Source organism: Protobothrops mucrosquamatus, unplaced genomic scaffold (genome assembly GCF_001527695.2).
Source record: "Protobothrops mucrosquamatus isolate PMUCROS unplaced genomic scaffold, P.Mucros_1.0 scaffold163, whole genome shotgun sequence".
NCBI lineage: Eukaryota > Metazoa > Chordata > Lepidosauria > Squamata > Viperidae > Protobothrops > Protobothrops mucrosquamatus.
This window is the reverse complement of record NW_015386526.1, coordinates 510,261-522,504: the sequence shown is the minus strand read 5'-3', so window position 1 is coordinate 522,504 and position 12,244 is coordinate 510,261. Positions and strand designations below refer to the sequence as shown.

Here is a 12,244-nt window from a genome sequence, read left to right as displayed (position 1 = left end):
CCTAAACAGGATTTGCATGGGCAGCACCACCTCAAAGCACTGAATATCTGCAAAATCTGATTTCATTCCACAGGTGTCTGATTTAGGATTACATTGCAAAAGAAATTCTAATTCTTTTGTTCCTCAAAGAGACCCACCATATTCTTTAATGCTCTAGATGAATATATTATGAGAATGATTGCTTTCAATACAATATCTGTTAAAGGGTTCATTTACATAATGTTTACCTGTTTGTTTATTCTAGGCTAGAGATAGATTACTGGCAATTTTTGTGATGGGAAAGAAAACTGGAATCTCTAAACTTGGAAGCTGTAAAAGAACATACCTAATAACATCAATGAAAACTTCAGTGCTAATTTAAGGCATTCATTTCATTGCTTCATATTGAACTGCGTAACAGTCTTTCCCAGTTTGGTACTTTCTGATGTGTGGAAACAATTTCCAGACTCTTCCAACAGAATTTGTCTTACATTACCTGGAAATTTAGTGTTAGTCCAAACATTGCATTCTGTTGTCGAAGACTGCACTGCACTATTCAAAATTAAGTGGTATGAAATCTATGGCATTTTTGATGTCAGTGAGTTGCAACTCTAAGCATGGTTGATGGTGGGAATTTATACAGTTTGATGACAACTAGAGGCCATAGTACGCTACCTCTAAAATACTGAATTGGGTAATCGCTACAGATTTTTTCATTTGATCAGAACTCAAACAAATTATACAGAATTCTGGATCATGTAGAAAAACTTGTAACACTTCTTTTATAATATCTACTACAGTCATAGATATCAGATTCAGGATGATCCACCATGATCTTACCACCTTTCAATGTACTTAGGATTTATGAGGTGCATGAAAAACATACAAGGCAGGAAACAAAAGCAAATTTAAATTTAAAAGAAGATGACAACAACATGACAATGACCTTTGTTGAGCATTCTGTAATATGTATCTTTGGAAATCAAGGCTTTAGCTTCCAATAAATCTATTGCTCTCGTTGAAGGAATGTTTTCATTGTGGAGTAATCAAGTAAACAGCAACATTCAAACAGTATGGATTGTCTGAGTTGATAGGCAACCCAAGGAAGAAAAGAGGTGGACGTAGTTTTTTTTCTATAAATGTATAAAATCTTTAAGGAAAACTCTCACAATCTATATAAACCATATAAAAACCTAGAATCTTTTTTTATAATGTAGGAAAAGCTAGTTATAGTAGTAAGAAGACACCACACCTTATATTTGATTTGCTTTTTCCTACTTGTTAGCTTCAGGATTTTGTTCTTTGAAACAGATGTGTTTCACATTAGGAGTCCATTTAAATATTTGGAAATATGCCAGTAATACAATCTTTTAACTAAGATTTGGTTGGCCCTGGGGATTGTGTGTTTGTATATGTGGGTATTTTCTGCAAGAGTTTGAGTTAGTTGTGCAACATCCTGCTACTCTGAAAAAAAGGCAGAAAAAGCGCTGAGTAATGCTGGAACTAGTTCATATGGCTGATGCAAACCTGTGGAATTTGCATCATCATTCAGCAAAGCTAACTTGGTATGACAAGGAAGCTTAAACACAATACCATACTGAAGTGGAGCTGGCTTCCAATGACAGAACAACACCAAAGCTGAGGCAAAAGGCAGGTGTTTTTTCAGTAGCATTTTGATATCACTGAAAAGTTAAAAGACACCTGAGGAGCTTTGTACCTGTTGACACAAGCAGTTTTAAAGGTTAGAGGCAGAAAGGGAGTGTGTGCAATAGCTGTTAGCTAGGAAAAGACGAAGAGAAGAAAAAAGAAGAGAGAAGGTTTCTGTTTTAATCTTTGTTAATTGTGTGAGCTGCTCTAAAGCATGTTTAGGAAGTCTCCGGTATCGTCATTTTCCAATGGAAGCTACCCTCAAGGACAACCTAACTTGACTTCAACATATGACATCAAGGTAGAACCAAGAGACAAAGTGGTGCTGAAGAAGAAAATAACTTTCCTGAGAGGAGTATCCATTATAATTGGCACTATAATTGGAGCAGGAATCTTCATCTCTCCAAAAGGAATTCTGGAGAACACTGGCACTGTGGGAATGTCCTTGATTGTCTGGACTGTCTGTGGCATTCTTTCACTCTTTGGTAAGTTTTGAAAGTTTTTAATTGATCCTTGGGGTGGCTAGCTGTACTGGTGATGCTATTTATCTGTCTCTCTGTCCATCTGTCTACCCACACAGACACACACAAAACCTGAAGATCAAAAGTTTGGTTAATGTGTCTTCTGTACTGAATGGATTTCAGTTTTTGCTTTTTTAAATAGATGAGGCTCCCCAAAATAGACAAAGAAAGGAGTTTTCTCAATCATAAAATCTGTTATTTGTGATGTTTCTGTACACACTCTAAAAACAAGTTGCAGCAGGCTTGCAGTGTTCCAACTGGGACAGGATCTTCTCAGTCTTAAAAACCTGCAGGAAATAAAATATACCTAGCTCAATGTTGTATGAAGATAATTATTAATGGAGTAAATTTTAGCTGACGTATTTGCTGGTCTCCAATATATAGTAATATAGACTTAAATTACTTTTTTTAAAAATAAAAATAAAAAATGAGACTAAAGTCTTGTTTACTTGTAGATGGAATTGTAGATGCTGAACTGGAATTACTTACTTCTAATCCTAATTGATAGGGAAGATTATTTGGCAAAAGTAAAAAACCTAGTACAGCAGCATTACAGCAATTTAATGCATTACAGCATGTTCAGAAGCATTACAGCAATTTAAGTCACAGCAGTTGGCAGCTGCTGTGACTTAAAGTTTTAGAGTTTTTAAATTTAAACTTTAGTAGCACTTCTATGCATTTTCATTATTGAACAATATAAATTTCTTCTCAGCAGTTCTATATCTGAATACAATTTTGAGGAGCAGCATTAATAATCTGCCTGACAATTTTGCAATGTACAAAATGGCATTGCTTAAAGATTTTGAGTTTCTCTAAATGTTAATAATTATATTGGGAGTACAATGTATCATTGATATTAGACTTATTTCTCGTTCTTAAACTGTCCAAACAATGAATTCATTGACTGCCTTAATCAGCTAAAAAGGGGCATAATCCATATGACTAGAGTAATTATTATAGTCCGTAGTACTTTTTTCTAGCATTAGGAACAGTGGATAAACTAGACTGAGTATCAAATATCCACTCAAGAAGTTGAATGAATGTTGCTCTCTGTCAATATATTCTGCATGCTAAAGAGCAGAGGTGAGGCTTAATCCACCTTGATAAACAACTTGTTTTACATAAACAAACTGAATCAGAAGTAGGATGTAGAATTGACACACCAAGAATAATTTATGGTTGCTTCCTTCAATCTAGTGTTTCCAATTCTAGGAATTGAAAATATGGAAAACAGCTAGGATGAGGAAGCTGATGTTGATTCCCCCTGCAGTTCTTATAAATTCCAGGTGTCTTATTCTATAATACTCAAGTAGTGTGGCTGGTTCAGGAAGGAACAATACAAATGATCAAGATGATAAGTTGATCAAAGGCCTGGAGATTAAAACATACGTTTGGCTAGTCTAAAGAAAAGAAGAAATAGGGGAGATATAATAGCAGTATTTCAGTATTTGAGGGGCTGCTACAAAGAAGAGGGGGTCACTTTATTCACCAAAGCACCAGAGGGAAGGATGAGAAACAATGATTGGAAACTGATCAAAGACAGAAGCATCGTAGAATTGAGGAGAAACTTCCTGACAGTGAGGACAATTAACCAGTGGAACAACTTGCCTCCAGAAATCATTGGCACTCCATCACTGGAGATTTTTTTAAGAAGAAGCTAGATAGTCCCTTGTCTGAAATGGTATAGGTTCTCCTGATTAAGTGGGGGGCTGGACTAGAAGACCTCCAAGGTCCCTTCCAGCTCTATTCTATTATAAATAGTACAGTCCATTATTTTTGCAGTGCCCATATTGGTTAACCAACACAGACAATGCAAGGATTATCCATAAAGTACATCTATATTTTGAACTTCTTACAATGATATTATTTCACTTATGCTGCTTATTTTTATTATGGAATAACTAAAGGAACAGAAATAATTTTTATTCTTCTGAAATTTGCAACGCACAAATGTTTTCTGATAAATTCACTGAGAATGAGTTCAGCAGTAAGTCCTTCCTGTTACTATTCAATATAATTAACACTGCCTCCAAACTATTCCACTTTCCATTTTTGTTCCTAGGAATTGTAAGAATTGAAATTTTAAATTAAACCAAATTAATCCATTAATCCAATCAGGCCTGTTGAAAGGTAATATGAAGATAGTTCTGAATATGCTTATTTTAGAGAATTGAACATTTTTTTAGGAATCAGGCTAATATTTATTTCGAATTATTGATATATTTATCTAGATTTATCTTGTAATTTCTATTGAGAATGGTTTAGAGAAGAGGCCAAGAGATGTAGTGAGTTGATTAAATGTAAAAAAAAACCCCATGTAGTTTAGATTTTACTCATTCATTTCTTACCTTTGTGGATGAGCACAAGATGGGGCAGATGCAGGATCCTCCCCTCTATTTCCACAACAAAACTTCTGAGAGAGGAAATTACTGTCCCAAAATGAACTATGATGGAATGATGTTTGAATAGAAAAATATAAGAGGGAGAAGGCTAAAACACTAAAATATGTCCATATGAATAGCCAGCGAATTCTGCAAAGATTTTAGAATGGTTGTTGGTTATTAATAAACTTTCCAATGTAAAATGACAAATATTTATCAGAAAAATGTTTTTACATTGTTCCTTCAATGGAAATATTTTGTATCCTCTATTAAAAGTAATGAAGGACAATTAAATTGTTAAGATAATTTTAAAGTAGAGTTTGAAATGTGCAGAGTTTAATAGTTTAGGACATGCATAACTGGTTGTATGAACAATGTGACTCTTTGCCTCAGGTAGCAATGAAGTTTTTACACTAAGGATCAATGGACAGGACTAATTTTATACAGTCTAGAGATAGGTTTCTAATACATCAAATTGGCATGTAAATGTTTGACTACAATTCTGCTGGAAAACTCACAACATTTTATGGTGGTATCAAAAGGTATATATCTTTGCATTGACAAAATTGACATTTGTCAGTTGCAAAAAATACATAATATATGACATGGATTGGCACATATTCTATGCAAATATATTATGACATCCTAGGTTCTTGGGAAGAACTTGATGTGTATGAAGGGCAGCACAGCTAAGGAATTAGCAGCTATCATTTCACATTGTGAATAGATAACAATAATTTGTTATTTGCAATGATTGATATACGTATTGAAAAAAGGAAAGTCTGGTTAATTGATATTGCTATACAGATGATGCTAGGTTTGAAGAAAGGTAATAAAAAAATTGTGAAATACTGAGACTTGCAGACTGAAATTCATGACTTATGGAAAAAGAACTCCACTGTTATACAGGTAGTCCTTGACTTATAATCTTTTGTTTAGTGACCATTCAAAGTTACAAAAGCACTGAAAAAAATGACCTATGACTAGTTTTCAAATTTACCGCTGTTGTAGCATCTCTATGATCACATGATCAAAATTTGGCCACTTGGCAACTGGCATGCATTTATGACAGTTGCACTGTCCTGGTGTCATGTGATCATCAACCAACAAAGGTTGGTAACCTCTGACTTAGAGGACAGGGAAAATCACAAAATAGAAATAGAATGAAAATGGCAAAAAAAAAATCAAAGATAGTACCAATAGTGATAGGTCCTTTGAGTGAAATTCCAAGATATCTGCATTCTATTTGAATGCCATCAGCATTGACCAAATGATCAGCAGTCAATTGCAAAAGACAGCTGTGCTTGGAACAGCTTACATTCCATGACAATATCTTTAGTATTATTAAAAAAAAGTCTCCCTATCCCAGTCCTTGGGAAGGACTTGATAGGTGGACAATGATGTGAAATCCAGTCTAAATATCTGGGTTACTCTGAAGCCAACCATAATAATTTTAAAAATCAGGATGCCTACAGCAAGCCATTCTTTAAAAAATAACAGAATTCTATCTTAAGGCTTTCCAACTCTGAAATTCTTGGAAAGGAAGTTCAATTGCAACCCCATGTACTATTGTATATCTCATGTCTGTTCTTCTATTGCAGAGAAGCAAAACCAGTGCTTTTTTCTAAAAAAAAAAAAAGTGCCGGAACTCACACATGTCATACCCGCCTTGCCTGCCCTACAAGATTCCATCCAAAAAAGGTGCCGGAACTCCGTTCTGGGCGTTCTATGAGAAAAAAAAGCCCTGCGCAAAACAATAGCTCAACTTCATGCTGACTTGCATTTGTATCACTATGGAATAATCTGCTACAATCATATCCATAAATTGTCTCCCAATATGATAAGAGCCTATTTTAGTCCTTATTTTCCAGACTTTCATTTGTGACACTATGATTTTTTGCATTGGCAGAAGTTTAGTTTACTTTTTTAAAATATATTTTCCTGTACGCTCACCTGAACTGAACTTGGGTTAATGATTGATAGTTTTCTGGGGGAGAAAGAAATGTAAATAAATGATATTTTAGTACATGAGTATTCCAGATACCAGTGAGATATAAATCTGCTTATTGATAACAAATGAACATTTGTCCTCTGATTATAAATTTTTTTTATAAATCTTGCCAAAACAGTTAAGTTTGTTTTGTTATAGGTGCTCTCTGCTACGCAGAACTAGGCACAAGTATTAAGAAATCTGGTGGTCATTACACATATATTCTTGAAGCCTTCGGCCCACTACCTGCCTTTGTAAGAGTCTGGGTAGAACTACTCATCATACGGTAAATAAACATACCTTTTTTGCTGTCATTTTACTCCTTGTGTGCTTTGAAAATCAAAGAACAATTATAAATATGATAATAATTGACACAGTCTATTGGTTTTTCTTTCTTAAGTTTTCCTTTGTTTTCTTGTTTTCCAAGATTTTATATATCTGAGTATCTGATGTACTTTTATAAACAGATATACTGTAAGCTATAGAAAATTTAATTTATTATGATCAGTTATAAGAATGTACACACACACATGTGATAAATATTCACATAAAATAAAGTCCCACCCTAAACACACAAACTTAGTATACTTAAAAGAAATTAGAAAAGCTGCTTTGTATCAAGAGACAGCAATATATTTCTATTATATATTGTAGCTTATATTGTATAATATAAGCTATTATACAAAATTTGGTGATATGTAGATATAGATATAAATGATATAGATATAAATGATGTAGTTTTTCCTGTAACATGCAAAAAGAAAAAGGATTATATATTGATGACATTGTGAGTGGGGTAATAAAATATTTGCAATTATAAAATATACAATAATAGAATAGTATTGTAAAGATTCAGTCTGCCATTCTAAAACAGCACATGCAATATGGACTTTCATTTACATTATATCCCAAACAGAACTTATTAAGAAAAAGAAGAGCTAAAGTAAAAGCCTATCTATATTTTGGCACTGATGTATTAAATAATATGCTGGCTTCCAAGAACAGTCAGTTCTATTCAGAACCAAATGATTTAGAACCAGTAACTTATCCAATGAACGATCAGTTCATGTTCTTAATTTGTTGCTTAATTATTGGCTGTGCTACTCTCCAAACCAAAAGTCAACAGTATTCCAAGAACAATTCCATATGCTTAGAACTTAGTTTTCAAAAGGAGGCTCCAAGAAAACTGAAATGAAGTTGGCAATACAATGGGCCCGAAACCCAAAAGGGTTAAATTCAGGTTCAATGGTAGCAATCCAGAATGTTACCTTTACCTTCGGAAGACTTACTTAGACTCACAAAATAACATTGCTAACACAATTAGAAATATTAAAGATTGTCTTAGACATTTTGGATTGGATTAATTTCAAGTGCTGTACATCTGGGTATGATCCAAGTTAAGCTACATATGTAATTTGTGGTTATTTATTTATTTAGCATATGGCCTCTACAGAGGTTTTTATTTTTATATATTTTACATTAATTTTCTGATTTTTCTGATAAAAATAAATTGGAAAGGTAAGCTATAGACTTCTGGAGATTAAATGCAGGTAGTCCTCAACCTAGAACCAGTCATTTGGCAAGCATTCAAAATTATAGTGATACTGAAAAAAGGGACTTATGACTGGTTCTGACTCTTATGACTGTCACATGATCAAAATTCGAGTGCCTGGTAACTGGCATTTAGGAAGGTTTCAGCATTCTTGTGTGATGTATCCACCATTTGCAACCTTCCCAGCCAACCTCTGATAAGCAAAGTCAATGGGGGAAACTGAATTCACTTAACAATCATGTGATTCATTACACAATGGCAGTGATTCACTTAACAACCATGGGAAAAAAATCAGGCAAGACTCACTCAACAACTGCCTTGCTTAACAACAGAATTTCTGACCCTAATTATGATAGTAAGTCGAGGGCTACCATACACCAAGTATTGGGATCTTGTAGCTGGACAAATCAAGCACCAGCATTGATCTTATCATTGGGAAGAATTATATTGGGCAGAATGAACAGATCATTTTGAGCTGCAGATATGTAAAAACAACAACAACAACTTCTTGTTCTCTAGGAATTACCTTTAGTAGGTTTTTCTTTTGTGTATTGGCACGCAATCTGTCATTCCTGCTGTCTTAGATGTGGTAGAGACACTAATTTACTACCATTGCGGAAGTAATAAAGTTTCATATGACATTGAAGATGGCTTTATTTGTGGAATAGGAAAAGGAATTATTATGTTTTTGAGGCATAAGCAGAAGATGACTTGACATGTTACCTGAAGAAGAGATGTTTGTCTGGATCCTTTCTGAACATATTGAAAAAAATTACCTGTAAAGACTTTTTAATACCGTAATTCTCATTGTTTACTATGTTCTTTTTTTTTTTAAATGAGCATACAAATGGTGCTAAATTGCTAATCATTTTAGGAATAGAAAGTTCAGTCTTTTGATTCATTTATTTAGTGTACATGTGACAGGTTCACAATCTGAAAGGATTTCATTTCTGTGAAACAAAAATGCTTTCTTACTTCCTTTTTCAGGTCTCACTCTTTTCTATTTACAGTATCTTATTGCTACATATACCCAATGTAATTCAGAAAGCAACAAAGAATTTGGTCAGTCATCCAAAATGCTTAGTCACCATGAATGACCATGACTCTCCTGGCAACTTCTGGGAGTACTGCATGTATTAGTACTTGCTGACCCAAACCTGGGACTTAAATAATGGAAAAATCATTTTTAAAATATTACAGTTAGTATGATTGAAGAAAAATGCTTGTTCAAACCAATAACTGTCACAAGAGAATTTTATCCCCTGCCAAAAGCACAACACACATAAAACATATTTCTAACTTCTGTTGTAAATTAATTAGTACTGTTCATGTACATTAAGGGTAAAATTTAATAAAAGGTCTCAGCTTTCTAAAGATCCAACCAAAATATCTGCTAATGAGTAGTAAGATCCAGAGATTGTAAAATCAAAAACATCTACTAACTACTAACAGTAGTAATAATTCTCAATGATACCAGATCAGATCAGTGTGAGTTAACTTTTAATTGGTCTAACCAGACTTACTGTTTTGATATTTCACTTAAAAAAATAAATTAAAAAGGAGTACTGTACAAGGTTTAATTCTTCTATTTTTAAGGCTGCAATTTTACTTGTGGTAATGGTTGAGCTATCAAGTTATCATTTAGGATCTATTATGGATCTAAATGCATACTGGAAATTTGATATCCATATAATTTATTTGATACATATATTTAATATAGGCACAAAATTAGTGGTTTGGGCATTCCTTAGAAAAATAATCTCTTTCTTTATCTTCCAGCCCTGCTGCCACAGCAGTAATCTCTCTGGCATTTGGACGCTACATATTGGAACCATTTTTTATACAGTGTGAAATCCCTGAGCTTGCTGTTAAACTCATTACAGCTGTAGGAATCAGTAAGTACTGAATTTTGATAGAAAAGGGATTAGGCAGATGATAAGTAGCAGATCATTAAAACCAATTCTTTATTTAATGGTAGGATATGGAAATCACGTATGTTTCAGAGAGTCTATTCAAGTTGACAATTTGAATCAGGTTGAAAAATTGGTTTGATTTGGGGTAGCCAAATTAATTTGAAAAAAGTGTTTCTGTATCTGCTCAGAAACATTCAAATCATTTGATTGAAAGGTATTCAATACAATTATTTGTTCTGATTTTCCAACTTGATTCATAGAGTTAATTCAATCAAATCACTTTGGAATCAAGTATCTGAAGTAAAGCTTTATTCAGCACTAGTTAATAGACTTAATGTTTCATATTGTGAGACTTACTATGATTGTATTTTATAAGAGGCAAATTAAAATATAAACTAATAGAATATAATGATATTTGTAACTTCTATTGGATTTTTATAAATTATATTGAATGTTGAGGTTTGGGGGTTTGTTTTAAAAATAGAAGATAAGACATAACTATAAAAGGAAGGAATTCAAGTAGGATTATTAGATCAAAGTTTATAGTAGATATGTTGTTATTTTGGGTAACCCTTAAGGGACTTTTGCTGATGGAGAAAATTTTAAAAAAATGCTTATAGAGAATGAGGTGAGATATGGGATGAAGAGATAGTTGTATTTAAAGATATAATACAACATTAAAATTGTTTATACTTGCTAGGACAAAGGAAAAAGTTCTCTTTTCTTTTTACCTGTACCTTTTCTTTTTACTCATTATAGCTTCTATCAGTTTTATATCTACATGTAGTTTTCAATAAAATTATAAAAAGAATATTAATAATATCAGAATAAATCATTGGAAATTATTAGGAAGAACATTTATAAAATTAAGCAATATATGAGTAACTCTATGTGGGTTCAAAGGGAAAGAAGGCTGTTATAAAACTACACACAACTAGACTCTGGGTTAAGGAGAAATGGGAAAGTCATTTTCTTTTTGCAGAAGTTCAAATGCAGTTTTGCAGATGTAAGACGCCAGTACCCATTGGATTAGGTATTTCAGTGAGATATATAATCAGATAACATATTACAAATTAAAGAAGGCAAAACATAACAAATTGAAGTTATAATATAAGGAAAAAGCTGGAACCCAAAATAGACTTCTCAAAATTTTAAGATGTTAAAAGTTGCAAAGTTGCAAAATATGTAAGTTAAGTTTTAGGTGTTAAGCACTGGAATTTAATTTTTAATCTTGTAGTGTTTTAGGACTTGGTTATCAGATAGACCATCTCTGCCATTCTGGATACTGAGGTATGTCTCCTTTAGAGGCTCATTTGGGAGACAGACTTTTCTTGCTTTGCTCCAGGCTATGGAATGTATTCCTTCAGAGGCTGTATTTCCACCTTAGAAGACAGATAACATGCATCATTTTGCTGGACCATTAAATGTTAATGATTGAAAACAGAAATATTAATGTGTCCAGGTCCTATATAATTGGCATAATGTGCCAATAATGAAACAATAGATGTTGCCAATGGAATTTTTGCTATTAAAATGCAAAAATATTTGTGGCTGGTATTAAGAAATTAATGTATCAAAAATTATGACGTCATGCAAGATGATTCTAATTAGCCATGAAAATTAGTTCAGCTTGCATTTTATTATCCTTGAATTACAGCTTCCCCAAAATATGGTTAACTACTGGATGATAGCAGATGACTATAAAAGATACTAATTCTTTGTGGTCATGTAAAGGTTTGTTTTATAGACCTAGGGAAGATGCAAGTAAAATTTTCATCTCGATTCACTTAGGAAATAGACATAAAAGCTACTGGTCTCTGCTCTATTGCAACCTCCACTTCTTTGTTCTAAGAACAACACAATGGGAGTTATTTGGAGACTTGCTCTGATTAAGACAAGAAGAAATAGTGGTTTGATTGTCATTAAATGATCTCAATGGAGAAGAGAAATGCAGCTATGAGTCTTTACTATTGTGAAACATTTAGGTTGTTTTGGGGAAAGCATTACTGCCTCTATTAATTAATAAAGCATTTAGCACTCTCTTTTATAAGGATCCTGAAAAATGATCGTTTTACTAGGGAAAAGGTGGCCTTTTCTCTTGCAGAAAGAGATGTAGTCATGAAGCTTTAATAATGGGGTATGCCACCCTAGGCATACATCATGTGGTTTGTGAGCACAGTTGAGATTAATTAAGCACTCTAGAACTGCTGCAAGGCAAACATGTGTAGGAAGATGCCATAATATATTAATCTGTCTGTATG

General features: G+C 33.3%; 1 protein-coding gene across 1 annotated transcript in view; it reads left to right on the top strand.

Moving 5' to 3' along the window:
- The first annotated feature begins 1,784 nt into the window (after nt 1-1,784).
- Nucleotides 1,785-12,244, top strand: part of SLC7A11 (solute carrier family 7 member 11) — a 60,036-nt gene continuing 49,576 nt past the window's right edge. Inside the window, exons 1-3 of the mRNA XM_015813536.1 lie at nt 1,785-2,111; nt 6,678-6,804; nt 9,850-9,965. Of these exons, the coding sequence (XP_015669022.1) occupies nt 1,841-2,111; nt 6,678-6,804; nt 9,850-9,965 (514 nt within the window). The 5' untranslated portion in view covers nt 1,785-1,840. The remainder of the gene's footprint in view (nt 2,112-6,677; nt 6,805-9,849; nt 9,966-12,244) is intronic.